Source organism: Tupaia chinensis, unplaced genomic scaffold (assembly GCF_000334495.1).
Source record: "Tupaia chinensis unplaced genomic scaffold, TupChi_1.0 Scaffold000542_1, whole genome shotgun sequence".
NCBI classification, from domain to species: Eukaryota; Metazoa; Chordata; class Mammalia; order Scandentia; family Tupaiidae; genus Tupaia; species Tupaia belangeri.
Genome location: NW_006160055.1, coordinates 3579841 through 3595359, shown reverse-complemented (window position 1 = coordinate 3595359; position 15519 = coordinate 3579841). Strand labels below are relative to the sequence as shown.

At 39.1% G+C, this 15519-nt stretch overlaps 1 protein-coding gene across 1 annotated transcript in view; it reads right to left on the bottom strand.

Moving 5' to 3' along the window:
• The window catches only part of FN1 (fibronectin 1), a 92156-nt gene that overhangs the window by 25212 nt on the left and 51425 nt on the right, over positions 1-15519 (bottom strand). Inside the window, 7 exon segments of the mRNA XM_027775298.1 lie at positions 920-1189; positions 3148-3237; positions 7521-7703; positions 8855-9127; positions 10431-10622; positions 13863-13949; positions 14566-14734. Coding sequence (XP_027631099.1) covers positions 920-1189; positions 3148-3237; positions 7521-7703; positions 8855-9127; positions 10431-10622; positions 13863-13949; positions 14566-14734 — 1264 coding nt within the window.

The following is a 15519-nucleotide window of genomic DNA, read 5'->3' as shown; positions in this document are numbered from 1 at the left end:
TTGCTTGTTTTGCTCTCTCGCTCACTTTCTCTCCTCCTTCCCTCTGTCTCCAAGAGCTCGTCTCAGTCCAAGACTGAGGTACAGATACAATGACACCACTACCCTTCACACTTCAGCATCTATCTCCTAAGAACAATGACACTATTATATTAAAATCCTATTTTTAAGAGAACGTTGAAACACTATTAAGTTTTTTATATATTTTATATTTTATTAGAAATGTGTACATACTGAAATTGGTTGTGAAATTCCTTAGAACAAAGAAACAATATTAATATATACATACAGACACGTACATATATATGTATGTGTATATTTGTTATTTTTTTTAACTTTCTTTTTTTCTTTTTAAGAACTATTTTATTGGGGTTCGCAGGTGGTATGGCAGTTAAGGGCAGTGGACTCACACATGGCCAACTGTGGTTCGAGACGTAGACCTGGCAGCTTGCTTCCTCACTTTCTCTCTCTGTCCCTCTCTGGTCAAAGTAAAATAAGTAAATAAATAAATAAGTAGAGCCAAATAAAATAACTCTTCAAAAAATTTTTGCCCACATTGTCTATTCATTTATTAATTTCATTTTAATTTGACCAGAGAGGGACAGAGTGAGAGACAAGGAAGAGAGAGGGAGAGAGAGAGAAAGTGAGAAAGCAAGCTGCCAGGTCCAAAACTTGAACCATGGTCAACCATGTGGGAATCCAGAGCCCTTAACCACCATGCAACCTGCTGGCTCCATTCTTTAATATGTTTTAAGAGGAAGATTTTTTTTCCCCACACATTCCCTCATTTCCCACTCCATGTCTCAAAACCACAGTCTACTTTCTTTTAGGATAACTCAGACAACATGAAGCTATTTCACAGAATATACCATCTGTAGAGAAAAGTCCTCTGAGTTTCTTTACAGACAAGAAAAGAAGTTACCTGTTGACTGTTGACCAATCAAGGCAGGACTTTCCTCTCTGCCATTCAGAGCAATGATGCTGACCACATACTCTGTGCCTGGGTTGAGGTTAGTAAGGGTGATGGAGTTCCGCGAAGGGGGCACCCGATCTTCTCTAGGTCTTCCACTAACATGCTCAGGATGATGGCGAATCTTGTAGCCAGTGATGGGTGCTCGGGGAGCAACCCAGTGGACAGTGAAAGAGTTGGGCATGATATCAGAAAAGTCCATGCCACTCGGAGAATCCAGACCTGTTTCCCATTGAAGAAGAAGAAGAAATTAAAGATACCACCAATTTAGGAAGTGAGGAAGGCATAGGGGAAGATAACATGTAGCCAATGGTTTTGTTCTTTTCCATCCATGCAATGATGTGCCATAAACCTCAGGTTATGATGTACTGTTTCTAAGCCGCATTTAAACTGCAAAATCATAAACTGACTTGGTTCAGAATAGCCAACTCAGGCGTTCATTTTTTTTTTCTTTTCTAAGTAATCCCAGTGATATGTATGTGTCATTATAGCAGATTTCTGCGTCACATTTGAAGATAGGTGTTTAAGATATTTTTAAGTGCTTCAGTGTTCAAGTATCCCAAATTCCTATCCTGAAGTGTATCTGTCAAAATAAGGTAAAATCTGCCCACTCTCAACTTAAGTGTTTGATTCTCAGAAAAGCTTTCTATGCTCAAGAAGGAATTGATATGTCAACAGAGTGGTAATAATGCCAAACATAAAACTTTCTAAAACTTAAAGGCATTATCCAAGACAAAGTACAATGTGCATAATTCCTCATGGATTGAGAATTTGCACATTTTTGGAAAGAATTCAGAGTCTATCTCAAATTCAAATCACTTAACCTCTCTGGGACTTCCAGAAAATTTTTTTTAAGTTGTAACATTCAGTAATTGTTTTCAACAATTCACTCACATCAAATTGAGATATCATAACTACTTTTTAGAAGCAAATATAACTATAAAAAATTAATATGCTAAATTTTATTTTTAAAAGAAAAATTTAAAGCAGTGCTCATTCAAAAGATCTTCAAAAGTTCACAGAAAAGTTGCTTTATAACAAAAACGATGCACAGATCTCAAAACTATTTTACAACAAAGCAAACTCATTTTAAATCCTTTTCCAGAAACTTTTAAAAGTCTTCTTGTATTTAAAGGTAATATTTATGATATTCAGTTCAACTTCCTTCCTGTAGTAAGTGAACATTTTGTCAAGTATAAAGTAGACATGTGTACTGGCTTAAAACAAAAGGGAAATTATTAAAAGATGACAATACAGTATTGGTTTAGCAATTAGAGCCACCTAAGATAAGAGATTATGAGATATTCTTCATGAGAGATTTTAATTTTTTCCCTTTGATTATTTTGTTTTTAGAGAGATTTCTTTCTTTCTTTCTTTCTTTTTTCTTTCTTTCTTTCTTTTCTCTGGCTATAGGACATGTACACTCTCTGGAAAGAGACAAAAGAGGAAGCAAGAACTCATCCCCAGGGCAATGTCATGCCGTACCCCTAGGGCAATGGCCTTGCCGCAACCCCTTCTCTTCATATTCCTCTTGTATTTTGAGCAAGCATGCACACATGCTTGGCATGAGTTTTGAGCCTCCAATTCTGGGGCTCAAACTGTCATAAGTCATGTGGGAGTCCAGGGCTTTAACCCCAATGCCGCCTACTGGCCCCTCTTTTTTCTTTTCAAATTTTACCAGAGGGTGCATGTACTCAGCAGGGAGAGACAGAGACAGTCAGAAAGCGAGAGAAAGCACTCGCCACAGGGGGTGGTCATGCCTCAATCTCTTCTCCATCTCTCCCTCCTTTCTGATTTTGGACACACACACACATACATGTCTGGCATATTTTTAAGCCACCGGGTCTGAGACTTAAATCACACAGTGTACCATGTAGAATCCAGACACCTTAATCATCATGCCACTGGCTCGCCTGAGAGATTTTTTAAAAATGATAGCCAACAAAGTTTCTGGACTAATTTCCATCCTCTCTGGAAGGAGAGAGGAGAATCTCAGTGATTGAAAATCCAGGCAATTGTCGAGTGAGATATCTTTTCATTTTTAAGACTAATAGTAAAAAAGTAATGAAAAAGCTACATGCACAAAGATAGACATGTATTTTTAGAAGCAGCATTTTACTGTATTATTTAAGATTGGGAGGTAGAAGCTACTTGATAAGCATATTGCTAGCACGACTCACCTGTTTTCTGTCTTCCCTTAAGAGGCGTGCTCTCATGTTGCTCATAGACACTGGAGACACTGACTAAATATTCTGTACCAGGCAGGAGATCTGAAGAGACAAATGGGAGTTATTTTAAACTTGAAAGCATGAAAAACCAAAGCACTTTAGGGAATATTTCAACTGATAAAATATCCAAGCATCCAGTACTATAGCCTACTTTTACCTAAGTGAAAGTTGCTATCTGGAGGCGGTCTATACTTAGGTGATAAGGGAAGGGGCACCTTGCCCTATAGCCTAAGCCCCACCCTCAGTTCCACCTCAACAGGTATGAGTCAGCCAGATTTGCAGGAAATGGAGTTGTGGCAGCAAGGAATATTGCCAGAGGGACAGAGAGAGACAGAGAGACAGAAAGCAAGAAATCACCCCCTGGGGGGATGACCACACGCAACCCCTTCTCCTCCATTCTCCTCTTAGGATTTTGGGCATGCACACACGTGTACCCAGCATGCTAGGCCTGGGACTCAAACCAGAGTTGATTATGTGGGAGTCCAACAACGTAACCATTACACCATCTGCTGGTCCCAAGTTGCTTCCTCTTTAAATGAAAAAGTAATGACATCTTTAAGGAGATGATCACCTTGAGGTTACTGGCAGCACTGAGATTGTATAAAGTCTTAAAATACACGACTAGCATGGGACAGGTCTGTGGGTAAGGTTGGGCAGACATTGTACATTGGGTGGTGCTGCAATTACTCATTCCAGATGCTCTGGAACAGAAACCATCACCCTGTGGATGCAGATATGCAGCTGGAAGGATGTTCTTGCTCTCAGCCACACAATGAGAAACCAACATCACGGTCGTGCTGAGCTGCCCTTCTTTGTGTTTCTTCTCTAACATATTTGAAAGGTACAGGATGTTTGGGAGCATCAGTTGGTAATCCACCTAGGTGCAGGTTATTTTCCTCTTATGTGACTCTTTCGCTGTTCTTAGCACTTTATTATTATAATTAAAATAAGCACCAATGTTCATGTGAAACAGCACTGAAACCTTCTCAGGTTGCAACCTTCTCGTACTTTCTTTAATAACAGATGACTATTTCAGACTGGGAGGAATGAGAAAGAGACAATTTCCATAAATTGTTATTGTTGATTTGATATCAGTTGTTTTCTAAGACCTCAGCCTTTGGAGAAATCTTGCTAACTGATTGTTTTTGAAGTACAAATTTTGGCTCTTTTCTTCAAAACAACATCCTGATCTATTCCAAGCATTCAGTTACTGTTTCTAAGTTTTCAATGTTACGTACATTACCTACTGAAACGTCTTTTTAAAAACTGAGAATAAGACAGACATGGTGAGACTTTTTCCATTTTCATTTTTTTTTTCAGCTGCTGCCCCTCCCCTTTTTTTTAATGAGAGAGAGAAAGAGAGGAACAGACAGAGCACATAGAAATGGAGAGAGGTTTTCCATGTTTTAGGTTTTGGCCATAGGGCACGTGTGCTCACCAGACAGACAGAGGCCAACAGAGATAGCAAAGTGAGAAATCACCCCCACACACACACCCCAAAAGAAGACCATGCCACAATCCCTTCTCCTCCATTCCCTTCTCAGGATTCTGGGTAGAATCCTGGTGCGATTTTTTAAGCTACTGGGTCTGGGACTTGAACCTCAGTTGGTCATGTGGGAATCTAGTGCTTTAATCACCATGCTACCTGCTTATCTCTGGATAGGGGTTTGTTTTGATGTGCTATAAGGTTTGTGTATTCATGGGGGAGGGGGTTAGAGAAAATGAGAAAGGACTCTCCAGGGAAGTAGCCATGCTTCAATCCCTCCTCCTCCATTCTCTTGGAATTTGGGGCATGCACACATGCCCAGCATGTTTTTCTTTTTTCCTTTTTTTTGGAGAGTTTTTTGCTATAGGGTATGTGTGCTCACAAAAAAGAGAGGTAGAGAGATAGAAAGCGAGAAATCACCCCCCAAGGGTGGATGGCCACGCCACAATCCCTTCTCTTCCATTCCTCTTTCAGGATCTTGGGCATGAATGCACATGGGCCCTGCATGAGTTTAAGCCACCAGGCCCGGGACTCAAACCGCAGCCGACTATATGGGAGTCCAGCAACATAGCCATTATGCCAACTGCTGGTCCCAGCCCAGCATGTTTTTCAAGATGCTGGATCTAAGACTTGAACTGTGAAGTTGGCCACGTGAGATCCAGCGATCTTAACTACTAAGCCACCAGCTAGCCCAGAGAGAATGGTACATTTTGGAAGTATATCTCTTAGTATTAACTGGTGCTCATCATATAATTTCTGTTTTGTTTGCAAAGTTCACCAATTTATTTCTTCTATGAGACAGAGAGAAAGAGACAGCACCCCCATTGGGGTTCTCATGTCTTTCCCCACACCAGCTTCACCCAGCCCTGGTGTGCCTGGTATAGTCAGGAAGGTTTCAGACACAAACCTAGAGGGCTTAGTCAGGTCCTAATCCTTTCTGCCCAGCTACCTAGGATCACAGATACACCACCCCTGTGTCCTGTCTGTTTAGGATGGTTCAGGAACCAAACAGGGGACGCTCTAATGCAGCCTTGGTCATCACACAGGGGAACCCTCTTCCTCTGGCCACCATGGCTGGGCTCGGAACAGCATTAAGGTTGAAGTTTACTTTGTAGTTCTGTTGCATTTTTCTTGCTCTTCACTGCTCCTACTTGTGAGAGTTCATGCTTCCGCTCTAGGTTGTATTTACTGAACAGAAACATTGACTGCTTACTTGTTAAGACCACGGCATTGTCTGAAGGAGAAATTGACAACTCTGCAACATCTTCCTCATTTTTCACAGGTGAGTAGCGCACCAGGAAGTTGGTCAATTCAATGGATGAAGGTGGGGCCCAGGTGACACGCATAGTGTCTGAACCAATATTGGTGAATCGCAGGTCAGTGGGAGGAGGGACAGCTGGTTTCAAACAAGAAGGAAGACTAAGTTAGTGTAATTTGAAAATTAAAGCTAATAAAAATAGCTGAAAAGATAAAACCAATATTTCATGCATAAAGGAAATGGAGAAATAATCATGCAAATAGTCTAATCTAAAACTAAGTGAAATCATAGTTATACTATGGTTAAAAATAAAACTACACATAGTACTGTTAGGCTCCTTTAACCTTTCTGCCATCGTAAATATATTTTAGAGAATATTTTCATCTACTTTCAAATACGTTGATTTTAAGTATATAATTCATACCACTGAAGGCTGTATGATCCCAGGCTGAAGAGGCTTAAGTTGCCACACAGCAGAGAAACCATAGCAGTACTTTCCAAAGAAACACATGCACACAGACAAAAGACAAGAGGGTCCTAGCTTCCCCCTCCCCTGAAGTGAGACATCTACAGCTACTTGTATAGCTAAGTTCCATTCAGTGACTTCTACCTACAAGTGAAAAGGGTTCATGCAAATTGGTTCTCAGTATGTTTTTTTGTTTGTTTGTTTGTTTTTACCATGCAGGGCAGAGAACCTTCAAAATGTTGCATGCTCACCCCCAGGCTGTGGTTAAAGAGGTGTTTCTTTACATTGTAATAGTACTAAAACCTAGAATTCTCCAAGTTTCTTTTTCTTCTATCTCAATATAACCCCCTTCCAGTCTACCTTAAGTTTTGGTAGGATTTTAGTCAGCAACAAAGAAGGACACAAGAGGTTTTTCAAAGGGTAGAGGAAGGACAGAATGGTACATTTTGGAAGTATATCTCTTAGTATTAACTGGTGCTCATCATATAATTTGGTTTCTTTCCATGCTAGATATTAAACCAAACTCTAAGCTCTGAAAATTAATTCATCTTTGCTATTCTGCATGTAATTGATCCAATATTCTCTCTCTCTCTCTCGCTTTACGTATATTTGTGGTTTAAATAAAAACATACTTAAGACCACTTGCATTTGTCTTTATCCAATTATTTTAGTAGACGATTGATTCATCATCCCCCATCTGCCCTGTCTTAATCTTTGGCCGATTACTGGCTTCTCCCTGGAAACATCCATAACCAGCTTCACCCAGCCCTGGTGTGCCTGGTATAGTCAGGAAGGTTTCAGACACAAACCTAGAGGGCTTAGTCAGGTCCTAATCCTTTCTGCCCAGCTACCTAGGATCACAGATACACCACCCCTGTGTCCTGTCTGTTTAGGATGGTTCAGGAACCAAACAGGGGACGCTCTAATGCAGCCTTGGTCATCACACAGGGGAACCCTCTTCCTCTGGCCACCATGGCTGGGCTCGGAACAGCATTAAGGTTGAAGTTTACTTTGTAGTTCTGTTGCATTTTTCTTGCTCTTCACTGCTCCTACTTGTGAGAGTTCATGCTTCCGCTCTAGGTTGTATTTACTGAACAGAAACATTGACTGCTTACTTGTTAAGACCACGGCATTGTCTGAAGGAGAAATTGACAACTCTGCAACATCTTCCTCATTTTTCACAGGTGAGTAGCGCACCAGGAAGTTGGTCAATTCAATGGATGAAGGTGGGGCCCAGGTGACACGCATAGTGTCTGAACCAATATTGGTGAATCGCAGGTCAGTGGGAGGAGGGACAGCTGGTTTCAAACAAGAAGGAAGACTAAGTTAGTGTAATTTGAAAATTAAAGCTAATAAAAATAGCTGAAAAGATAAAACCAATATTTCATGCATAAAGGAAATGGAGAAATAATCATGCAAATAGTCTAATCTAAAACTAAGTGAAATCATAGTTATACTATGGTTAAAAATAAAACTACACATAGTACTGTTAGGCTCCTTTAACCTTTCTGCCATCGTAAATATATTTTAGAGAATATTTTCATCTACTTTCAAATACGTTGATTTTAAGTATATAATTCATACCACTGAAGGCTGTATGATCCCAGGCTGAAGAGGCTTAAGTTGCCACACAGCAGAGAAACCATAGCAGTACTTTCCAAAGAAACACATGCACACAGACAAAAGACAAGAGGGTCCTAGCTTCCCCCTCCCCTGAAGTGAGACATCTACAGCTACTTGTATAGCTAAGTTCCATTCAGTGACTTCTACCTACAAGTGAAAAGGGTTCATGCAAATTGGTTCTCAGTATGTTTTTTTGTTTGTTTGTTTGTTTTTACCATGCAGGGCAGAGAACCTTCAAAATGTTGCATGCTCACCCCCAGGCTGTGGTTAAAGAGGTGTTTCTTTACATTGTAATAGTACTAAAACCTAGAATTCTCCAAGTTTCTTTTTCTTCTATCTCAATATAACCCCCTTCCAGTCTACCTTAAGTTTTGGTAGGATTTTAGTCAGCTACAAAGAAGGAACACAAGAGATTTTTCAAAGGGTAGAGGAAGGACAGAATGGTACATTTTGGAAGTATATCTCTTAGTATTAACTGGTGCTCATCATATAATTTGGTTTCTTTCCATGCTAGATATTAAACCAAACTCTAAGCTCTGAAAATTAATTCATCTTTGCTATTCTGCATGTAATTGATCCAATATTCTCTCTCTCTCTCTCGCTTTACGTATATTTGTGGTTTAAATAAAAACATACTTAAGACCACTTGCATTTGTCTTTATCCAATTATTTTAGTAGACGATTGATTCATCATCCCCCATCTGCCCTGTCTTAATCTTTGGCCGATTACTGGCTTCTCCCTGGAAACATCCATATTTAACCACAGTGACCAGTGGCAGCATGCAACACCATCCATGTCTCAAGCACAGAAGTTTTCAAAATTCACCCGTTTGTTGTGTCAGTGTAGTAGGGGCACTCTCTCCGCCATTAATGAGAGTGATAACGCTGATGTCATAGTCAATGCCCGGCTCCAGCCCTGTAACTGTGTAGTATCCTACTGAGGAGTCCACAAAATCTTCAAAAATAGGGATACCTTCTCCTGCCGCAACTACTGTGATGCGGTACCCAATAATGGTGGAAGAGTTTAGCGGGGTCCACCTCAGGCCGATGCTTGAATCGGTTATATCAACAAAGCTTAGGTCAGTGAGTTGGGGTACCTCTATTGAGTTACAAAGCAAAGAGGGGGCAAAAGGAAAATAGAGGCAAAAAAAGAGGACAAAAGAAAGCAGTGTATATCAGGTTACCAGTAGTAATATTGATGGAATGTTAAAGCAATGATGGTAATATGCAATCTTTTTCAAATCATCTGAAAAGACTTCCTGAGCATCATGAATAGTTTGCTTCTCTGGGAGATGAAAACAATTGACATTATTCTTTGGAGAGATACTCTTCCATACTGAAAATGTCTCTATAAACAGTACAGTTTGAACTTCGATCCTAACAGTCATAGACCTGTTTAAGATGTTAAAACCATTCCTCAAATCTAGACATAATATCTGCGGTATTCACAATGTTTTTAAAATCCCAAACTGCTCTGGTAGAAAAAATGAAAGCTTGCAAGAAGAAGGTTAAAGAACGCTGGCTGAAAAATGGCTTTCTCCCCATTTAAAACTCCTGACAACATCAAGACCACAGCAAATGCATGGTGAATGTATGGTATGAAGTGTGCCATTTGCAAGCACTTTCAGGCCGAGGACAGGCGGGCCTGAGTCCAAGGCCATCGCCAATATTTTTGCTTGTTTAATTCATAATCAAAGTTATTTAACTAGCATTAGTAAAAGCATTTTACCAAATAGTCCAAAGGGGAACACAATCTGTCCAATGTTTTCCTTCTCACCATAATTTATTTTTGGACAAACAATGAGCCTCTCCCTAGAGAGATCCTTGCAATGTTATCTTTCAATCTACAAGAAAGAATAGCCTGAAGGCATGGCCTTTACAACTTTTTTTTTTTTCAATTTAAAAAAAAGAAGGATTTGAAGCTACAAGATGAAGAATTGGACATGTCAACCCAGTGTGATTTCATTGCTCACATATGGAGACAAAAACTATTTTATAGATAGCTAGAAATTGATATGGACTATAAAGTCAAGCGTAAGTGTACCAACGGAATGCATTTACCATATTACTTCTAGCCTGTCAGTACTGAGTACAGACACATGACACTGTTTTAGTAATATGTCCATGTGCGCGGACAGCACAGAGTTAATGCCATGGCTGCCACTCCATTACGTACCCATCGCCACACAGCATCCCTGTGAAGCACAGACAGTGAAGCAGTGTTAACAGCAAGCGTTTGTCCCAACAGTTGCTTTGACTTCCCGGCTTTAGAGTGTGCAGTTGGGAGCTTAGAATTCAATCTCAAATATATCTGACACACTCAACCATCTGGGGATTAAGATGCTAATCACCGCTCTTATGGAAACTGCTACTCTGAGGATAACAGCTTATTTTTCTATTACCTGGGATGATGGTATCAGAGATAGGGACACTTTCCTTGTCATCTTTGACAGTGTAAACACTGACATTGTATTCCAAGCCAGGACTCAGGTTTTCAAAAGTACAGGAACTCTGATCGGCATGAACCACTTCTTCCAAAGAATATCCTTGCTGGCCATTTGTCGGGGTTGTGGTAATTCTATAGCCAGTAATGTCTGGAGAAAAAAACAGAAAGGAGGACTTTACTACACAGAGCCTTTATGATTTTGACCCTGTTAAACTAGACTTCACTGATGAACTATAAAGGAGAATGAGGAAAGGGCTCACATTTACTGAGAATTCCACCATTACTCAATCCTTGCAGCAACCCTTGGAGGCAGTACTAAGATCCTTAGTTGAAAGAAGCTTAGAAAGAAGAGGTGATTATAAAGCCTTTTCTATCTCCTGGGGCCGGCAGGTGGCATGGTAGTTAAGGGCGCTGGACTCCCATATGGCCAACTCTGGTTCGAGTCCCGGATGGGTGGCTTGCTTTCTCACTCTCTCACTCTCTCTTACTCTCTCTCCCTCTGGTCAAATTCAAATAAAGTAAAATAAAATAATTCATTAAAAAAAAAAAAAAGGCTTGAGACCAGCAGAAGGAGTAATGGCTGTGCCACTGGGTTCCCATGTAGTCGACTGCCGTTTGAGTACCAGACCCAGTGGCTTAAACTCACGTCAGGCGTGTGTGCCTACGTGTCCAAGATCCTGAGAGGAGAATGGAGGAGAAGGGATTGTAGCATGCCCCCCACCCCGGGGAGGGGTGATTTCTTGCTTTCTGTATCTGTCTCTGCCTGGTGAGTGCACATGCCCTATAGTAAAAACCTCTCCAAAAAAAAAAAAAAAAAAAATTAAGAAGGCTTTTCTATTTCCAAATTGCATGTTCCTTCTACCACTCTACCCTGCTTTTATTGCTATTTGAGGAATATTCCAGTTTACCTGTCTACCATGGAATTCCTTTCCATCTTAAACACATTCTCCAAAGACGGCTCTCCTAATTTAAAAATTCTAAATTTATGGGATTTATAGGAAGAGAATCAAGAAAGCCAGACAAACAAACAAACAAAAAGTGGTAATATTTATTGTAGAAAAAAAATATGAATTGCTAAAGAAATCAGGAATCTCAGAAATTGGATAGTAAAGAATTGAGAGGAAGGAAATATTCAAATAGAAACAGTGACAATCAGAGATCAGCAGTACCAGACTAAAGTAAAAAGAGAAACCAAACTTAAGTTAAAAACCAAAGGGCAAAGGAATGGTGGGAATGGTGGCAATGTTTTGTCATTAAGAACAAGGGGAACGTTAAAGTACATATGCAAGAAAATCCAACTGGACGAGGAAGAAATATTTAGATCACTACATTTGATACTCATCATCCAAAGGGCAGGCTACACCATGAAAACTCGCTGTTAATGGTCCAGCTGCAACTGAGCACAAAACTTGCCATCAAAAATTTTCAAATTCAAAATAACTAAGCTGGAAATCGCATAGCTTGGCTTAATCTATGTTTCTACAAATAGTGAAAACTTCACCAGATTCATTGTATTTTGGAGGGAGATTAAAAAGCAGCCTTGAGCTAGTTTTATTCTGTATGACTGCATACATTGATCAGATTAAAGAGCCTTAGCCTCGTGCCCAAGCATAGGTAAGAAATGTATTAAAAAAAAATTCAAGGTTTTTTTCTTTTTTTTCCCATTGGGGACATGTGCTCACCAGAAAGAGACAGAGAGTGAAAGCAAAAAATTACCCCCATAGAGGGGCTGGCTATGTTGCAATCCCTTCTCCTCCATACAGTTCTCAGGATGTTGGGCATGCATGCACACGTGCCCAACGTGATTTTCAAGCCACTGGGTTTTGGGACTTTAACTGTGGTTGACTACGTGGGATCTGGTGTCTTAATCACCGCACCACCCACTGGCCCTATTTTGTTTTTTAAAGAATCAATTACTTGAAGGCACTGGAACTCCATATGGGGAACTGTGATTCGAGTCCTAGACCTGGCAGCTTGAAACTCACACCAGGCATGTGTGTGTGCATGCCCAAGATCCCGAGAGGAGAATGGAGGAGAAGGGATTGCGGCGTGACCATCCTCCCTGGGGGGTGATTTCTCTCTTTCTGTCTCTCTGTCTCTCTACAGTGAGCACACGTGCCCTATAGTAAAATTCTCTTTCTCTCAAAAAAAGACATAATCACTCAATATTATTTATTATTGTATTTGCTATAGGGCACATACATGTGCATGAGAGGAAGAGAGAGAAAGTGAGAAAGCAAGTTGCCAGGTCCAGGAACTTACCTATGGATAGCCACGTGGGAGTCTAGCATCTTAACTACCATGCCACCTGCTGGCCCCAAGGTCCAACATTTTTACATTTTTAACAATAAAAATCGAAATAGTAAAATAAGTAGCTAAATATATCCTTTAAATTAAGAAGTACAGCAGGTAAGAATGTAATCAACATTAGTTGAAACTTCTGCTTTTATTTAATTTGGAATTTTCTTAATGAGTACTATGAGTACTATACCTCAGTAGGGATTTCTCCAATACTCCAATATTAAATAATACAATTTTATTTTAGTTAACATTTCTCATTTAAGGAAACTTTTATGTGGATTTGGTGTAGGTAATAAGTACCTAGAATTTCCTGTCATTGCCATCATGCTACTTGAATATTGCCATAGCTTTCTTTTATACATTTTAGAATTTTATAAATAAATCTCAATGTGTGAACAAAAAGTTTAGACAAAAATTCATATAAAGCTTTAAAAATAATCCAAAAATAGGAATGCCTTAACAAAATTTCTCAGTATTGAGTATAAGTTTGAAAAAATCAAAAACAAACATCAAAAACAAAAACCAATTAAGTTCTAAGAATACGATGTTGGGTATGAGCTGGAATCTAAAAACTTAAATTATAATCCCACTTGTGTAACATTTACAACATGTGACTGTGAGTATAGCAATTTTTTCTGAGCCTCAGTTTCTCAGACTGTTCAATAAAGGTCATTTCCAGTTTTTGTTACTCTTAGATTTTGGGGTGTAATTTATGATAAAATATTTGTGAAACTTCAGGGAATAATAAATTTATGATAATTCACAAAAGGAAAATGATGCAGTATGACTTCAGCCATTGGTGATTTTGAATGTACTAAAATAAATGACACCTTCCAAAACAGTGTTCCTTAGCTCGCATGATTCCCCACAGCTTAGTGTACGATTGGTATCTTCCCTGGACTATTAAAGAATAATACTAAAACACCTCACAGGTTGCTTAGTGATGTACACTTGCCTATTTCTTTATTCTTTATGGAGAGCTAAATACTTGCCATTTGGACGCCATCTTTCTCTGAGAATTGTTTCTAAACCCTTTGTCTTGGTACATTAGTGTATAGGCTTGCCCTCTAATGCAGCTCAGGCTTACCTGGGGTGGTGCTCTTCTCCCAGGAGACCTTAAGCACTCCAGTGTCAGGGTTCGCCTCCAGGTGCAAGTTCGTTGGTGGAGACAGTGCTATGCAGAAAGAAAATGTTTAATTAAAAGTTAAGCTACTACAAAGCAGTTGGCTTCTATAATGTTTCTTTCCTTTTTCTTCTCCCCTTCCTGCCTTCCTCTCTCTTTTGTTAAATTTTCAATTTTTTTATTTATTTCATTTTATTTGTTGTTATTATTTCATTTTTATTTTGATCAGAGAGAGAAAGGAAAAGTAAAAAAGCAAGCTACCAGGTCTGGGACTTGAACTGCAGTTGGTTATGTGGGAGTCCAACACCTTAACCACCACGCTAACTGCGGGCCCTTCTGCTCTTTTATAAAGAATTAGTAAAACTCTAGAAGTTATGCTATAAAAACATGATGAACAAGCACATTTTCTGATTAACGATTTTATAATACTATTGAAATTATTTCTGTCTTGAAAATTTATAGATATTCTTGATATGATAAGGACACTTTTGATATTACAGAATATGAGAGAATATGACATAAGCCTACAACTCCAATTTAAAAATATTTAATACTATTAGTAGAGATGATGAGATATTAAAAATATGATAATACTAGCTTTATTTTTTTTTAAGTGCAACCATTTCAAAAACTAAAGGAAAATAAAGGGAAAAAGAGCTTTTCTTACGTGTCACTACTCTGTTTACAATGGGTGCATCTCTTTCTTGCCCATCTTTCAGGACTTGGATGGTGTAGACATATTCCACACCTGGAGTCAAGCCAGATACAACAATACTTCCAGACTCCGAAGTCACTTCTCGTGGTGCTTCCCCTCCCTGGCTTGGTCGTACACCCAGCTAGAAGGGGAAAGCAAAATAAATACCAAGAACAAATATTTCCAGAGCTGCGTGACTGCTGAGAGGTTGTGCTATGCTTTAAATGTGAACTGCTCAGAAATTACATGAAATATTTTTATTAGGGAATGGAATATTTTTATTAGGGACTTACTTTAACTCTATTCCTGTCAGAAAAGTCACGATGCATTTTTGTGTAGAAAACATAGAAAAAAATACGTCATGATTTTTCCAACAACCCTAGCTGGAAATTCCCTCTACTGGCAGGTGGGGTAGGAGGAAGGGCATCTTCCAAAATGTATGAAAGTGGTTTGTAACGGAAGGTTCTGAAGAAATGTCATTATGTACTGTTTGGTGTGATAAAGAATCTTCTGGTACAAACCAGAACACAGAGACTTTAGCCACACAGTAGTTCATTTCTGCTTTCTTTTTCCAAGCTCTAGCTTTAATAAGTTACTCACATTCAATTCACTTTCTAGTTGCCATTAAAGACACCAGCCCCTGTAGTACTTTGTATTGCAAAAATACTTCTTTAGAAGGAATACATTCATAGCTTCAACTACAGGATAATTTATTACGTAAGAACTATAATGAATGTGCCCATAATTTAAATCCTTTTAAGATTCTATTTCAAAAACCTGGTACCACTATGTTATCAGTGTTCAACTCTAGAGATAGCGTTCATATATTATAAGACTTTCTGAATGTCAGATGATACTATTAGAAGAAGTTTAAGTTATACTATGAAGATTTAATTAATACATCCCAGGCCTACTTGGGTTTCAAAA